Source organism: Babylonia areolata, chromosome 1 (genome assembly GCF_041734735.1).
Source record: "Babylonia areolata isolate BAREFJ2019XMU chromosome 1, ASM4173473v1, whole genome shotgun sequence".
In the NCBI taxonomy this organism is placed as follows: Eukaryota; Metazoa; Mollusca; class Gastropoda; order Neogastropoda; family Buccinidae; genus Babylonia; species Babylonia areolata.
The window spans coordinates 68873009-68891633 of record NC_134876.1 but is presented as its reverse complement, the minus strand read 5'-3'; the positions used below and the strand labels follow the sequence as shown (position 1 = coordinate 68891633).

The following is an 18625-nucleotide window of genomic DNA, read 5'->3' as shown; positions in this document are numbered from 1 at the left end:
ATAATGTATTTGTTATTTTGCCCTTATGCAATTGATCTGTTTACTTTTGTTTGCTTGATCTAGCATTCTGACAGATTTTACCTCCCACATTATACACATTGTATGTTTGCATTTATGACACAGTCTTAACACATTTTCACAAAGGTATTTGAAATATGAACATTTTGACACTGTACTGGACCATCCACAATTTTTATTTCATTGCAACTGATGTCATGCATTGATAACATAATAAATAGTATTTTACTTTGACTCTCTGTCAACATGTTAATGTCCATTACTATTAGCAGTGGTCTTGTCGCCTTTTACTGGATCAAACATAAATTGTGCTATTACTTCACTTGCACTCCATACAGGAATATTTCGAAAGGCATGGTTCTTGTTTTGTACACCACAACATGTGCTTCATGATTACACAAATATTTTTTTGTCATGAGTTCATTACTTACATACAACACTGAGCTACTTTCTTTCTTCTGTAACTGTTCTCTCAAGTTTCTGTTTTCATATAAGCCTGTTTATTTCTTCCCTGATCCCATCAATTTCAGAAGATGTCATGTCAGTCTGAATGTTCAGGCAGTCAGTTCTTGCATCCTCCAGAGCATAAGCTGCTGATAGTGAGTGATTGATACACTATCTTTTTCCATTTCTGGTCCAACATCAGGGGCCTCAGGCTCTCATTCCACTTCTACATTTCTTTAAATTCTTATTTCATGTTACTTGCATATTACTTGTATGATTTCCGTCCGTTTGTGTTTGCATGTGTGTGTTCTATGTTTTTCATCAGCATGGTTTTAAATTTAAGTTTATTTTTAACTGTCATGCTTAAAATGGAATAAGTATTTTTGAAAATTACAAATTGTATGTGTCTCACACCATGGCAACAGATGTCTGAAAATTTGAATTAAATGGTTTACATTTGTATGTGGGGGGTGGGCTGGGGGGGGGCGGCATTTTTTTTAGTATGTGGTTTATTGCATGTTGCTGTCTGCATTGAGATACAAAGAGACAAGTCAGAGAGAGGAATTCTTATCTGATTTGAATATATTTAGATTTATTGTTAAACTGCCTGTTGACTGAACTGATTTAACAAATAACCATTTATGTTATTATGGAATAAGAAAAAAAAATCAGATATAAAACATTTTTTATTACTTTTTTAAAATATTTTTTTATTTTTTAGGAAATAAAATATTTATAAAAACATTTATTTCCACAGAGAGAGAGAGAGAGAGAGAGAGAGAGAGAGAGAGATTTGATATGTAAATCATTTATTCTGGTTCAAAACTCTTACACAAAGACACAAACACACATGTATGAGGGTGCACACACGCGTGCGCGCGCTCGCACACACACACACACACACACACGCACAAATATAATATTGCACAAAAATCCTGTCTAGCACAGTATCAGGTTGAGTTTTGCTGCTGTTTCAGAATCCTCCTCAGGCGAGTTAGGGTTTGATGAAACAAAGCTGTTAGCGAGTTAGGGTTTGATGAAACAAAGCTGTTAGTCTGCAGTCTTCCTCATCCTACCCATCCTATTTTACCCTTTACTGAAATCATGTACTGTGTCACATGTGTGTGCCTGTGGATTGGTGTTTACTCTGTGTGTGTGTGTGTGCGCGCGCGTGCGCGTGCACTTTGTGTGTGTGTCATGTTCTTAGAAACTGAGCTGTCAAGCTTACTGAGCTAACTTTCTTGTATAAATCTGCTGACTAGGACCACTCTTTGCTGGACAAAGTTTGTGATGGGTCTTCAACCTAACATATGCTAATTTAATGTTTATAGTATTTCTGTAATCGAGACAGATCAGACCAACTGTTTGGAATTGTTTATATTTATTGAATCAAACTCAGATGAATGAAACTTCAGAATTGATGTAGGCCATCAGTGGTTGTCTTATAGGCACTGGGAAAGCATTTTGTGTTGGACGTCAACTGGCATCTTGTAGATTACAGAACGGGTTAAACTGTCTTTTCACATATTCCCTCAGGCACACCTGCTATTTCAAACACAGTTTCCATGTTGAAAAGACAGAGTGGACAAACATTTGTGGGTACATCCAATAGAGGAAACACTCCGGAAAAAGGAGTGATACATTTGACAATTGTGGAACCTATTATTTGCATATTTCACACATTGAGCTTGCTGCTTCATTTAGAATGTTTGTAGTAGGTTTACCTACCCTGTTTTGTGTTCTCATGACATTGTTTTGTGTACACACAGTTTTTCTTTTTCGCACATACACTGATAGTGTCTCAGTGACATTCTACTCCCCCTCTTTCCTACTTGACACACACACACACACACACACACACATTCATTTGGTTATTGTTAAATACTATAGAGTATAATTTGGTTGAACCACAACTGTAAAAATACAAGAACACAAGAATCATTTTTACTGCCAATAGATAAATGATATAAACCTACTAGTGGAATTTGCTTTGGCGTTGTTCACTTGTTATAGTTTTCACTTGTTATAGTTGTTTTAATTCATACAAGAAAAAATTGTGAAATAACAAAATTAACCAGAATGGCAGATGTAGGTTACTTGACAATGATAGTGATTATTTAATATGAACATTAGTTTCTTATGAAAAAAAAATCACTAAAATTGTTCAGATATATATTGTCTGTTGCAGCTCAATTCATGATGACTTCACAGTTTGGATCCGGGAATAAGAACCCTCCATGGGCAAGACAAGCCACTGGTAATATTACTGCTATTTTTGGACCAGTCTTGCAATAAACAATTCTTGCAAGGTATTCGTAAGAAGATGATGGCATTTGTAAGTTGTATTGACAGCAGTTAAAAATTTGTAGACTGGAATGTTTTTTGTTTTTTTTTAAACTTTTTTTTTAATTTTCCAAAAACATGTATACAATACAGAGAATAGTATGAACCAAACCGTATAAAACGAACAGTAGCATCTTCCACTACAGAGAGATAGATAAGACAAAATAAAACAAAACAGGCTATAGCAAGGCAAAACAAATCTGTAACAACAACATCAACAGCAATAACAACAACAACAAGCAAATAAACAAACACACACACACACACAGAAACAAAAAAACAAACAAACAAAAAAAAAAAAAAAAAATAAAAATAAAAAAATAAAAAGAAGAAAGGAAGATTTGTCCAATCATTCAATCAATCAATACTTGCATCTTAATGATTGTAGTAATCATGGTGATTTAAGATGACATTAATAGTAAATAGCCTAGACCAGTTGTGACATAGCAACAGCATCAAATGTATCAACTATTATAGTAATGGTATCTAGGGTAAGGCGAAAGCGAGTGGTGACATTATAATGTCATAATAATAATGATCATGAGTATACCACTTCTGCATTATTGGAAAAGAACACTTGTGATTGGTCACATTGTAAAGACAACAGGAACTATAAAAGTTATAAAAAAAAACACAAAAAACAAATAATACATTTTGAGAAATAAATAAAGACATATTAGTACAAAGTAAGGACTGTTATATAGAATGGTAACTATGGAACATGTGAAATTATGATTAAGTAACAGTTTCCATAATTGGAAGGTAACTGTTCCACTTTGTACGGAAAGCATGATGGTTCATTAGTATATAAGATGCATGTTCTTCGATTTTGTATCTGTATCTGAGCTGTGTTTTAAATGCATTGAGTTGTGGTGGTTGTTTATTGAATTTGCATTTGTACAGAAAGTTTTTGGCAAGTAAAATAATAAAATCTAAAATGTCATCTGTAGCAAATGTGTGTGAGTTTCCAAATAAAACTAATTCTTCACATAATTGGGCATTGTATACATTATTGCATTTGTTATTAATATCAGTTTGGAAAGCAGTCCAAAATCTCTGCACAATCTCACATCTCCAAAAAAGGTGTTCAATGGTTTCTGGATGTGATCCACAGAAGCTACATTTATCATTATGAGAGATATTCATCTGTTTCAGTGATTTGTTTGTTGCAATAATCCTATGAACTAATCTTATTTGAAACCATTTTAAGTTAACATTACTTATTTTGTGTATTTTGTGAAATGTCTGTTTCCAATTAATGTTCAGTTGCAACAAATCGTTCCATTTCTTACAGCATTTAGGGGTCGTATTGTTTTTAACTAGAGTATCATAATAAACTTTTGTTCCTTTTTTCACTGAATATATCATTTGTAATGATTTTCTCATCTGCAAAGCAGTGTTATTATCAATTTTAATGTTTAGGTTTTTTATATAATTTCTAACTGACCTTATGCAACCATTTAAAGTAAGGAAATTTGTTATATTTCCATGCTTTTGACTAAAATCTTCATAGGAAAGGAAACTACTGTCCCCGTGCACTAGATGAGAAATATTCCAGACCCCCTTTTCCATCCAATTTCTGTATGATAAAATCTTACTTCCAATTTTAATATTTTGGTTCAGAAAGATTGGTTCTGCTAAAACTTCTTTACTACTTAATAGTGGGACCTTCTGACAAAATTCTTTGTAGGCTTGGAAAACATGGATCCAGAACTTATTCTTATCATTAGGTGTTGGTAGACAGGGTCCATATCTATCAATATCTTTGATAACTGGATTGCTTTCTTTTATTATTATTGTCCATTTATGGTTTGAAAACTTTAATTTACGTATCCAGCTCAGCTTAAGACCTTTAATAAATTGTTTGATGTCAAACATTCCTAATCCTCCTAATATTGTACTTTTAATTACTGTTTTTCTACTTATTCGATCCTGTTTTTTGTTCCAAATAAACTTGAAACATGCCTTCTGCAGCTCATCAATATATTCATCAGGTGGATTTGGTAGAAACATCCATAACTGGGTTATTTTTGATAAAATCAGTGACTTGAGAACAGCTATCCTTCCTAAAGGGGTAATCGGTCTTTTTATCCATATTCTAAATAACATTCTAATTTCAGACATTTTGTCTTTATAGTTTAATTCCTCACATTCTTCTAAATCAACAGTAAACCACACTCCTAAGATTTTAAATTTTGGTGGGTTCCATACCATTTTTAAATGAGGTAGATATCTAATTTGACATTGTTTTCTGCTACCCAGCCATATTGCTTGAGTTTTACCTGCATTCATATATAATCCTGAAAAACTACTAAACGAGTCAGTTGTCCTTATGATCTCCTCAAACGATATTCTATCTCCTTTGGTCATCAGTTGGGTGTCATCTGCAAACTGTGCAATTTTATGATCTGTATTATTAATATTAATACCTTTAATCAGTTTATTTTCTCTTATCATTATGCCAAGGATTTCAACACATAGAAGAAATAAGTAGGGTGAAATGGGATCACCTTGACGACATCCTCTCTCTACTGGAAACCAAGAAGACGCCGTTCCGTTTACTACTACTGCTGATTTAATATTTTGATAAAAGGTACTTATCCATCTACAGAAGACTGGACCAAATCCAAATGCTTTTAACACTTTCATCATGAAAGTGAAGTCAACAGTATCAAACGCTTTTTCAAAATCTATACAAATCAATAAACCAGGCAACTGCTTTGAATTTAAATAATGAATCATATCATATATTAATCTAATATTGTCACCAATAAATCTGTTAGACATAAATCCTGTTTGGTCATCACTAATTAAAGAGGACAGCACAGACTTAACTCTATTTGCTAAGCAAGAAGATCCAATTTTATAAACAACATTTAATAAAGATATCGGTCTCCAGTTCTTAATAAATTCTCTTGGTTTGTCACCCTTTGGTATACAAATTATTATGCCTTCTTTCTGTGTTTGTGACAGTTCACCTTTCTTCAAACCTTCATTTAGTGACCTGACAATTAAGTATCCAAGATCCTTCCAAAAGAATTTAAAAAATTCGGCAGAAAAGCCGTCAGTACCTGGACTCTTATTGTTCTGCATGCGTTTAAGTGCCTGGGTAGCTTCTTCATAAGTAATTTCACCCTCAAGGTTTTCTATTTCTATATTACTAAGTTTAGGCATTTCCTTAACAATATCTGCTATTTCACATGTTTGAATAAGTCTCTTTTTATATAAATGTTTATAGAAATCGTGAACCTCCTTTAATATTACATTATGTTCATGGATTTCTTCTCCTTTGTCTGTAACTAATTTCTTCATACTCTTATTTACAAAGTGCCTTTTTTCAAGATTACAAAAGTATTTTGATACTTTTTCTCCTTCTGCTATCCATCTGGCCCTTGAACGCATGAGTACTCCTTCCATCTTCTTTTTTCTAATATCTACAAGCTTTAACTTATTCTCTTCTATTCTATCATTTTCTTGACATGTTCTGACATTCCTGCTTTCTAAGTTCTGTATTTCTATTTCTAACTGTTGTTCTTCCTCCTCTGTTTTACGTTTTTTCATTGTGGCATATGAGATTGTTTTTGATCTAATCTTCATTAATAGAACATCTAACAATAATTGGTCTGATATTACACACTGTATTTCGGACATTAGAATGTTTCTTAATTCTTCATAATTGTATAATGGAACTGCATATTCTCTAATAACTTGTTTGATTTCTTCTTTAATTTCATTTACATAATCTATATCTTTCAGTAAAGAATTGTTGAATTTCCAAAAAGATTTTCGTTTAATTTTTTCGCCAAATGAAAGTTTAAGAACTATCATTGAATGGTCTGTCCTATAGCCATATTGGATGTCTGCTTCGTGCACATACTGTATCAAACATTCAGATATAAGGAAGAAGTCCAAACGGCTCTGTTGAAAAGGGGATGGTCTACGCCATGTAAAACGTGTACTATCAGGGTTTAAGTCTCGCCAAACATCATACATATCTAAGTTTGTCATAATATCTTCTACTTTGTCTCTAGCTTTAGGGTTATTTATGTGTTTATAATTAGAATAATCTTTATGTGGGTCAAGAACTAGATTCCAGTCACCTCCAATAATCAGGTTTGGGTATCCAAACTGTGTAATATTTTTTTCCAGTTCATCATAAAATTCTGGGGAATCTTTGTTTGGGCCATAAATGTTTACAATTAAGAAATCCTTTTCTACTGTTGTAAAGGAAATAATTATGCAGTTTCCATTAGGATCCTTGTACACCTTTTTAATTTTAAATTCAAAATTGTTATTGAACATAACAGCAACACCTCTGGATTGTGAATTATGAGATGCAAAGTGACAAGTGTAACCCCATTCAGATCTAACATACGATTCAATATTTGGGTCGAAATGTGTATCTTGAAGGAGATAAATGGAGTGTTTCTTTTGTCTAAGAAAGTGAAAAACATCTCTCCTCTTTTTAACGTTACCCAGTCAGACTGGAATGTTTGTTAGTGTTATTTATGGTCTTCCATTTTGATTATTCAGGAATAGTAATGGTAGTAGTTTTGAATATTGCTCATCTGCATAAGATGCAGCTACACAGCTGATAGCATATGAAATAAATCATGGGTATTACTATTAGTCCTGTCCAGTTGCTGTCAGTCATTGTGAAATTAAAATTTTACCTTCATTAATGAAAGAACAAATGTTTAAAGTAAAAAAAATTAAAACACATTAGTATTATTACTTTCATTTTATTGTACTAAGTATACTTTTTGATAGGTTGAAAGGGGAATACAAACATGACAGTTGAGTAATTAAACATGACAACACACTTTGGCATGGAATGAAATAAACAAAACTAGAAGAGGTCTGTTAAAATTAACATGAACATGAAGTACTATCATCAGTAAGGCATACAACTCCAAATTGATGATAAATTCTTAAATTACAGGTACAAATATACGATAGTGAATCAGATTGTATTTGTAACTAAAGTAACAGTTACATTTATTAATTGACAACAGTTTAGACTGTGATTGATGTTTCATGTTGTGTCTGTTGATGTACAGTAACTGGAAATCAATCAATCAAGGACTTTTTTTTTTGGGGGGGGGAAGAAGTCACGGTTGTATTTGCAACTGAAGTTAAGGAAATTGCATTCATTGATTGACATCAGTTTATTCCACAGACTTCATGGCAGCCAGTGGGATGGCAGGGCAGTCACAGGTGTCGTCTGGCTTGGTGCAACAGCCAGGGTTGGCCAGCAACCCTACACTATATTCCTATAATTCACAGGCTGCTCTTCAGCAACAGCAGTATGCTGCTCAGCAACAGCTTACGCTTCAGAATCAGGTGTGTGGTCTATACCAATTGTATTTTATTGTTTAAATTTTACTTTTTGAGTACTTTACTTTTTTTCATGTGATGAATACATAAATGGATGTAACCATTGGGTTTGGATAACAAATGGACAGAAATGTTTTTACTTTGGTGCAGTCAGTGTGCAATGATACATAGTTCACATTGTTATGTAATGAATATCAGCTTAATATTAAATGGCTTCTGAATATTGATTTTGATGTACAGTTTTTCAAAATTACAAAATACAGTTAATAATGAGGATAAGGATGATGAGAAAAGGAACACGATGTTGGGAAGGGATGACAGAACTATTAGAAAAACAGCTAACTTTACTGCTAACCATCGAATCTTTAGTTTAACAGACTTTGAAAAAAATGTGTGATGAATTTAAACAGGCACTACAAATCGGCCATTGATTTGGTAATTTAAACTTCCAGTTATAGTTTTTATTGGCTTGTGATGTCATGATGATGAATTATTTGCATTACTTCCATTTGATTACCTGTTCATACAGAGGTTACCATTGCAGGCTGCTGGACTGTCCCAGCCAGGACTGGCAATGCCAACAACGCTTGGAGGCGGAACCACCCAGGCCCCCACCATCAGCTACCCATCAGCTCGGCCAACTCAGACCCCATCGGCTGCAGGAGTGGGTGCCAGTCAAAAGCAGCGTGTCTTCACTGGCACTGTGACCAAGCTGCATGAAAATTTTGGCTTCATTGATGAAGATGTTTTCTTTCAAACAAAGTAAGATCTTGGTTACATTTTCTTTTTTTGTTAGTGGAATACCACAAAGTGAAAAACAGATTGTTTTTATGCTGTTGTTTTTCCTTTAAGTGTAAATATTATACATGTGCTCAGTCCACTGTTTACTAAGAGAGAAAATTGATTTCATTATGTATGTGGAAGAGCTGTAGTTGTGAAGGATGGTAGTCCAGAATAATGTTCCGTTTTAATTCCTTAATGGTTGGGTCAGCATGACATCAACTTGTTCCCAGATGGTTTGTTCTTATTGCCAAATAGGTATGGTCTCTGCCATCTTAGTATGAAAACTCTTTAAACATTTTTTTTTTCAGAATAGCATATGAAGTTGAGCTAACTGCCCAAAAGGCAAATGATTTTTGTGCCATTACAAACTTTTATCAAGCATTGAATTCTCAATATACTTATTATTCTGTTCTGATGCCTATTGACAGTGATTTTTGTTTTGAAAATTAATAATCCAACTTTGTATGATCTGCAAAATTTTATTTCTGGATGTTTGCTAAACCCTGGGCTGTTCCATACTTTTTGAGTACAATGTTTTAGTGATTTTTGTTGTTGTAGGTAAAATAAATGAAGGACCTTTTTTTTCTTTTTAGCATAGGTTGTTTGTGCAGCTCATTGAAATAAAAGGCATAGTGTAATGTGGCCATTATGTGTATTTTGCAGTTGTGTAAAAGGGGTGACACCCAAGGTGGGGGATCGGGTCTTTGTGGAAGCTTCGTATAATGCTGCCATGCCTTTCAAATGGAATGCAACCCGTGTGCAAGTCCTGTCTGGTTCACAGGTACAGTGAAAATGAATGTTTTTGTTCATGTATAAGTTCTATATCTGTTGCCATGATCATGATAAAATGTGCTTTTGCTGTCTGCGTCTGTCTGTTTCTCTCTCTCTGTCATGAGATAGTGATTTTGAATTATAATGCATCAAAAGCCCTCAGGTGTACATATTAGAAGCCCTGTATTAGAAGTAGCAGATGTTGGGTTTTTTTTAATTGCTAAACTGTATTAAAAGCAGCATTCCCACTGAATTAATGATCAGTGGTCTTTTTTCAACAGCCGATGACTCCTCAGAACACTGGCCTTGGGGCTAATGCAGCAGCAGCCATGAGTCAGCAGCAGCAGCTGAATGCCATGCAGCAGGCTGCCAAGATGATTGGCCAGGGTGCCATGGGAGGCGCGGGGGGAGGGGCGGCAGGACTGCTGGGTGGGGTCAACCCCTTGCAGTTAGCAGCTACTGTGTCGGCCATCAGCAATGCCAGCAACCTCATGGGGTCCCTGGCCAACCGCTCAGGGCTGGGTAATAGGGGGAGAGGTAAGTGAGCTGTCAGTCAGAATGTATTGATAAGTGGTTTTATTTGAATCACTCAGGGGAATTGGAGAGGGAAGTAGGAGGGTGGGAGGGGTGGGGGGGGGGGGGGGGGGGGGCTGAGGTGAGTGAGCTGTCAAGAGTACTGGTAGCAGCACTTTTAAATTAAGCAATAAATCAACAAGACATACCAGGTGCAGTGGTGAAGTAGTCAGTGCCACAGCCTGATGACAGAATCCATCAGTCATGTCATTATGGGCTTTTATTAATGCTAATGATGTGTATTTTTGACTGTACTTACTGGGTTTTTCCCCTGTGAATGTAATCAAGCTTTACAACTTCCTAGTTTCTACTGACACTAAGTGACAATGATTTTGTTGTTGTAATAATTCTTTTATTTGTATTACTCTGTTCAGTATATTGCTTTTTTCTTTTTGTAGTGCAATTAGTCCTTTCCCTGGAATGTTCTGTATGGTTATTTTTAGCCCCCCCCCCCTTTTTTTTTTGTGAAAGAATTTTATCAGATGTGCATTTCTTTGTCACTTAGAATAACTTGAATTCTTTAGATGAAAGATGTGAAATATCAGATTAAAGATTCGCTCTACATCTTGGTGAATTGTAAGATTATTTTTCAGGGATGATGCGAGGTTCAAGGGTTGGTAGGTCCAACTTCAGCAACGAGTCTCGCTTCAGCGAGGACAGGGAGAGTGTGCGTGAGCGTGAACGTGAACGTGATCGCCGTGAGAAGAGGGACAGTCGACGAAGATCACGTTCCTCCTCGCCAGCCAGTCGCACTCGCACCAGTCGCAGTCCAAAGCGAAGGTCACGTCCCCCTCCTCGATACGTTGTGCAAGCTCCTCGTTTTGTGCTGACCACGTGAGAGTCTTTTTGCATTCACTTTGAACTCACTTTTCTCAGCCCACCCTCAGGTTGGTTTAAAAAAGTAATAGATTATGAAGTGATGATATGGAAGTCCTAGCAATGTTTTCGGACTCATGTTTTCATCATTGTGCAGTTTGCAGATTTACAAGCAAAGCAATAAAGCAAAATTGCAAGAAAAAAACAACAATTAAACAAAAACAAAGTAGTCAGTTACACATAATTACACTGGTTCTCAATGACTTACTCTTTCTGTTCCTCCAGCCATCTGTTGTGCATTCCAGCTTTCTCCACTGTAATTTTTATGTCACTTACTCATACAACACACACACACATGCACACTCACACACACACACACACACACACACACACACACACACACACACATATCACCATTGCTCACCAACACATACATCAACACTTAACACAACACAATACAACACAACAGCATAGCGCAGCACAGCTCAGCACAACACAACACAACACAACATGAGACACACATACACAACATGTTACAAACCAGTGTGTCGGGAGGAACGCCAGTGTTGGTGTATAGCGGTGTGATGAAACTGAGGTCTTTGTTGTGTGTCAGGAGAGATGCCAGTGTGATGACGCTAAGGTCCAAGTACACCAACATGTATGTGCCAAGCGATTTCTTCAGTGCTGGCTCCCCCTGGATTGACAACCTGCCCATGAACCGTTCCTTTGTCCTGGGTCAGCAGTGCAAGTTTCACATAATGCACAAGGAAGTGGGACCCCTGACCCCCATCACTGCAGTGCTGGACCCGCCTGATGCAGACCATAAGTTCTGTGCCAAGGTAAGACAGGATACATATTACAAGAATACTTTGTTACCTCTAAAACAGTAATTGTTGACGCGGTGGTTGATAAAAAGGCTACAACAAAAAATGCATTTCATCCACAGTACAACAAATTTTCTACATTCAGTGAACGGAATTAAAAACAACACAGCACAAGCTTCCACAGTACATTCTATTTATCCAGACTGCCAGATTCTACATGAAAAAGAAATCTGATAGCTTGTTATACCAGTGGTGCAGTTAGTGTTGATTATATCAGTGGTGCAGTTAGAGTTGGTGTATGCCAGTGATGCAGTCAGTGTTGGCATATACCATTGGTACAGTCAGTGTTGGTGTACACCAGTGGCAAAGTGTTGGTGTATACCAGTGGTGCAGTCAGTGTTGATGTATAGTAGTGGTACAGTGTTGGTGTATAGCAGTGGTACAGTGAGTGTTAGTGTATACTAGTGGTATGGTCAGTGTTAGTGTATACGAGTGGTATGGTCAGTGTTTGTGTATACGAGTGGTACAGTCAGTGTTGGTACAGTGTTTGTGCATAATAGTGGTGCACAAAGTGTGGTGCTGTGGAACAGTCAGTGTTGGTATATAGCAGTGATACAGTGTTGGTATATACAGGCATGAGATTTTTCCACCTATAGTCGGATTTCCGACCAAAAATTGGCTCCAGAGGCCATTTTTGAGATTTGCGTAAATCCGTTGAGAAAATCAGAGGGGTGAAGTGGGGGGGGGGGGGTGAGGTTTTTTTCTGACCCACGAAGGCTGCACGAACGTTGTCCGACCGATCAACAAGACAGACCCACAGCGTTTCCAAAAATACCCCATGTTTGGATAAGCGAACCAATTGAGAATATCTGTTCCGTTGCTCCTCTGTCATCATTCAGCTTATCCTTATTCGGTCGGAATTACAAAACTCGCTCGCGGGCTTCACGACTTGCAAAGATGCCTGATTTCGTCGATCGTCTTCAGTCATTGACAAAATGAGAAAACTCACAAAGGATTAGAGGATTTTTGCAGTAGAGATCGATAAAGGAATGAATAATAAGTGGAACTGGGTCTGGCAAGATGAGATCGTGAAAACAGAAGTGAAGAATAAAAAAATAACTTTACGGGTAGGCGACGTCATTCACAAAATTGACACCGTGGGAAGGCCAAGTGCGATTGGTGTCAGATTGTATGGGCGCAACTCTTCAGTCTGGGCATGGAAATCTGTTTTCACATTTGCATTAAAAACGGAGCATCCGTCTTCTAGAAGAAAAAAAGAAAGAAAAAGCCGATCGGCCGTTCTATATCGTTTACCGATGATCTGTCAAAAATGAAAACAGAATGGTCTTTCGAAAGCGTTGTTTGTTGACACCTTGAGAGAGGTGATCCAGTGACTTGTCAGAGCACCAAAATCGAAGTCCGAAAGTTTCCTAACACACTGTGAAAAGCACGCATGCGCGCACATGCACACACATGCCGTCGATCACACACACTGGCACACACACACACACACACAAACTTGCGCGCATGCACAGATACATCAGTGCTCGCGATCTCCATCCCTGTCAAACCACAAGGGCCGTGGGTACATCTGCTTGACCCTCTGTTCATTCAGCAGAAGCTGCCAAGTTTGCCACTGTATGCACAAGTAACATTCAGTGTTGCGATTGAAACAGAAACTTTGTAGCAACTTAATGATGTCAGTGCCTTTTCTGACACAGCCGAGGCTTCTGTAGTACAGACAGCTCATGGCAAGAGTCAGTGTATTTAGATTTGAGACCTATAGTGGGCCAGATTACCGAAGTTACACAGGCACACACAGACACAGAGCTGAATTGAATGCGCGTGCGTGCGCGCACACACACACACATACACACACACACACACACACATACTTAAAAAAAAAACACACAAAAAAAACACATGAATGCATTCACATATGCACATACTCTGTTTCTTATTTTATCTCTTTCTCCTTCACACTTGCACATGTGCACACATATCAGTTATGAGCACTCACACAACCACACAGAGCTTAATAATACGCACATGCGCGTGCACACTCACACACACTCTCTCTCTTTCAAGCACACACACACGGAGATTGAACACACACACACACACACACACACACACACACACACACACACACACACACACACACACACACACAGAGAATTGTATTTAAAGCAATGCACATGTATGCACACATACAAACTTGCACTTTTTCCTCCCACTTTCCCCCCTCTCTTTCCCCCTTCTTTCTCTTTGTCCCTCTCTCCCTCTTTCTGTCTCTCTCTCTCTCTTTCTTACATATACACACTGAGGTGTATTGAAAACGCACACACACACACACACACACACACACACACACGGAGAGAGGGATCTATTGAATTTGAAAGCAGTACATACACATGCACAGATACAGCTTGCATTCTTTCCTCCTGCCATCTCCCCTCTCTTTCTGTCTGCCTCCCTCTCTGTCTCTCTCTCTTGTTTACACACAGTTGAATTGAAACCACACATACACACACGTGCACACTCACGCTCGCTTGCCGTCTCTCTCTCTTTCTTTCTCCCCTGAACACACAGGCACACACAGGCATGCACGCACGCACGCACCCATGCATGCACAAGTCCATGCTGTGGAACTCTCAGTGGCTCCTGCAGACTTCACAAAAGTATTTGAAGACTAAGCTGCAAATGATTTCCCTTTGCAATTCAGAAACCGCTGATAATACAGCTCTCACTTTACTGTTGGCCATACTGATTTGATGTAAATGGCCAGTACAACACATCTAGAGCCACTTTCTCCCTGCCCCCGCCCTGCTCCATCCCAGACTTAGTGCGCACCACACACAGCCAGAGGCCTGTCATGGATCCGGTCCCCTTTCTCACTAAAGAACCTTCAGCAAAAATTTTCCCCATGGAAACCCTCTTCCATTAGGAATTCCACCACAGAATTAGACTCAGTGACCTGTGGGCACATGTAGTGCACTCCCACAGCCTGATCCAACCCAGCCATTGACTGCCGACAACTTTCTGCAGGTTGCTCCAACATGCCACACTCAGGTAGAGAAGCCACCAAGCCTTCCGTATGCCCCTTCGTGATGGTATCTACCTGGGCAATTACACAGCCCTGTCCCAGAGACACCAGGGACCTCAAGTCTCTTGTTGCCAAATGTCTGCCCTTCTATGCATAGGCAACATGCCAGTGCTGTCTTTTTTGCCAACGACAGAAAAGTGGGGGGAGGGGGGGGGGAGCGCCTATCGCCTGTCAGCTGTCATGGAGGAGCTCTACAGATCTGGCTGTCACACCTAAGGCAAGCCCAACATGGTGGCCTACCTCTGTCTCGTGCCACAGTTTCCTCTAAACACATATATCACTTCCACTATCGGCCCACAACCGATGTGGAATTGTCAGATCAAACCACATGTGCACCTCCTTGCATTGACGCTCACCCGTGCTCAAGTGAGACAACCCTATAGGGTAAGTGTTTCCTTCCCTTCCTTTGATTCGAAGGGCTCTCGGTACAGTGTGGATTCAACACACCGACCCGATTTTCTTTGCACTACATTTATCAGCACAGCTGTGGTCCACAGACCTCTCCCACAATGCAGCTGCAGACCTCGAGTCTTCTTTGCCCGCACCAATATCCTTAGGTGACACAGTACACTCTACCTTCATCAAATTCTACTTGAGGGACATCTATCGCTTTAGGGATGATGACTCAAGAGTGGTCACACAACAGGCCATTGCAGCGCACTGGCGATAGAAGGATTGAGACTTGATGCCTCCTCAGCCAGAGCACATAAAGTCAGAGCATGGTCCTCTTCTCTTACCTTAGCACACTCAACACGGCTGCAAGACATGAATGCTTCCTACTGGAAAAACCCTGCCACCTTCATTGACTTCTACCTGAGAGACGTCGCATGCTTGCTGATGGCTCAAGAGGCATCGCTTCTGTGGTAGTTGCACAACAGGCCATCACAGCACACAGACAGTAGAACAGGCGAGCCCTCCACTTTGTCGTGCTTTTCTGCACTAGTTGGGTCACGGTTAAGTATGTGTAATTAAAAGGAAATTTTCTATCTAAAATTACGTTTAAATAACATACTTACCGTGACCCAAATTTAAGACCCTCCTGTCCTCCCCACTTCCTGTTCTCCCTGCTCGCTGCGCCGGTGATGGCATATTGCCGTCAAAAGAGGGCGCTAGAGGGGAGGTTACCTTCTTCTGGGAGGTTATCGGCCGTAGTTGCTTTCGTTTTCTCCGCATAGGCGGATAGTAGTTTGCACAGGACAGGAATGTCAGACCCCTGCCGGGGTCTGCACTAGTTGGGTCACGGTAAGTATGTTATTTAAACATATTTTTAGATAGAAAATTTCCTAATAATAATACTCCAGTGGTACTATGTTGGTGAATAGCAGTGGTACAGTGAGTGTTGACAGTGTATACAGTATGCATGTGTGTCAGTGGTACAGTCAGTGTTGGCCTATAGCAGTGGAACAGTCAGTGTTATACTAGTGGTACAGTGTTATACCAGTTGTACAGGGTTGGTGTATAGCAGTGGTACACTCAGTGTGGTGCTGTAATAGTCAGTTTTGGTTTATAGCAGTGGTACAGTCAGTGATGGTGTACACCAGTGGTACAGCAGTTAGGGTGGTGCTGTGTCTGCCAGGTAATGTTGCTGACCAGTCCTAACCTCGGCGAGCTCTATTCCAAGACATGTGGCCTGGCCCAGGATGACCCGGAGTCTCAGGAGTCCTTCCAGCACCCCACCCGCCTGCTGCAGTTCCTGGTTGGTACCAGGGGTAAGAATGAACCCATGGCCATTGGCGGGCCATGGTCCCCGTCGTTGGACGGCCCAGACCCTGAGGACAACCCCCAGGTGTTGATCAAGACAGCCATCCGCTGCACTAAGGCTCTGACTGGCATCGACTTGTCCAAGTGCACTCAGTGGTCAGTTCACCTTCTTGCTTTTCTTTCCTTTTTTTTTTTTTGTCACCGCTTTATGGGACTTTAGCAGCAAGAAAAAAGGGGTGATAAGGAGGATGGCAAAGGGAAACGCTGGGAGGCAGAATTGTATTGACTGACACACACACACACACACACACACACACACACACACACACACACATGCACGCACACAAAATGAAGCAAACATGAACTTGCCATCTGTCCTTCCAGGATATCTCCTATGATTATGATAGTGTGAGTTGGGTTTGATTGGTTGTATGGCTAGTACACTGACAGACAAGTAAGCAGACTGAGACTGAGTCTGCTGAATAGGATGGTTGAGATTTTGAGACCGTTGTTAAGTTTGTTCCGCATACCTTTTGAGAAAGATGTGTTATTTGTTGACCAGACCATTTTAATTTTGACAAATGAAAAACGAATGAATGTCTGTGGGTGAAAGAGTAATGGTTTTTTAATTATTTCTTGACTAAGCATTATTCATTTGAAATAATGTGTATGTATAAGAAGAGTGTAAGCGTGATGCATGTGTTTACTTGTTTGTGTGTGTCTGTTATGTGTATGACATGACTTCGTTTTATTATGCCCTTTTTTGACAGCCAGGGTGAGTACCAAAGCTTAAAATCAAGAGAAAGATATACTAACATACATGTATTTTACACTTGTGCTTGTGTGTGAAAGTATGTTTGTGTGTATGTGTGTGTATGTAATTGTACGTGTGTTGGTGGTTGCATGTGTGTGTATGTGTGCGTGGTTGTGTGTCTCTTCATGTGTGTTGGTGAATGATTGTGTGTGTGTGTGTGTATTTCACTCTATGCTGTTGTCTTCATTTTTCATGTCAATTACGGAGCAAAGAGCATTGCGTCTGACCTGCATCAAACACCAGTGTTTGACTAAGTCAGCGTCTTCTGTGAGCAGTATCTCTATGGTAGTTCTGGTGTTATTTGTCAGTGAACAACTCTTCTGTTGATGTGTGACATCATGTTTTTCTCAGTGTGATTGTATGCTGTTGGGTTGTTGTAAGATGCTCGCTGTCTAGCCTCCAGACCTGCTTTTTCTCCCAGGTATCGCTTTGCAGAAATCCGCTACCTGCGAGCTGAGTCCAGGGACAAGCCAGCGCGGGTTGAAACTGTCGTACTTTTCTTGCCAGACGTATGGCGCTGTGCTCCATCGCGCCTCGATTGGATGACTCTGCAGAAATCCTACGCGCTGAAACTGCAGAAGAAGCTGAATCCTGACGCAGTGGAATCTGAAGAACCTCAGGCACTGACTCCTTCCCAATGTCTTTTTTTTTTATATATATATATATCTGTGTTCATAATCTTCCTGTACTGCCTGCCATGCAGACTTCTTACCTGTTCTGTGTGTTTGTTCTCTTCACCATGGCGCAAATTTAATCCCACCTGCATCTTCAGCATTTATTGTAACAGAAAGTGTTGGAAGGAAATTGATGTCGGTAATGGTTGAAACAAGATGATCTGTCTATAATTCTTTTTATAGGAGGAGATACTATTTTATTATGATTTATTTTGTTTTGATAATAATTTATTTTACATTACCTGTATTGCTTGTGTCTGAATTTCTCCATCCAGCATCACATTGCTTTGGTTCTTGCCTTATCCTATTGGTGACTTTGCTTTCAGTTCATACTGCCCCATCTTCCTCTTTGCTCTTGTTTTCATTGGCTGTTTGGACCGGTTGTGTTGTGTCTGAAGCTGAAAGTTGTTAACAGCAATAT

General features: G+C 39.1%; 1 protein-coding gene across 3 annotated transcripts in view; it reads left to right on the top strand.

Moving 5' to 3' along the window:
- The window catches only part of LOC143286391 (cell division cycle and apoptosis regulator protein 1-like), a 40278-nt gene that overhangs the window by 6724 nt on the left and 14929 nt on the right, over positions 1-18625 (top strand). For 2 of the 3 annotated variants that reach the window (XM_076593957.1, XM_076593939.1), the window contains 9 exons: positions 2651-2719; positions 7985-8148; positions 8672-8904; positions 9589-9706; positions 9978-10233; positions 10863-11103; positions 11699-11924; positions 16592-16872; positions 17952-18150. In XM_076593957.1, the coding sequence (XP_076450072.1) occupies positions 2659-2719; positions 7985-8148; positions 8672-8904; positions 9589-9706; positions 9978-10233; positions 10863-11103; positions 11699-11924; positions 16592-16872; positions 17952-18150 (1779 nt within the window). In that variant the 5' untranslated portion in view covers positions 2651-2658. The remainder of the gene's footprint in view (positions 1-2650; positions 2720-7984; positions 8149-8671; positions 8905-9588; positions 9707-9977; positions 10234-10862; positions 11104-11698; positions 11925-16591; positions 16873-17951; positions 18151-18625) is intronic. The other variant, XM_076593949.1, reaches the window with a different exon arrangement.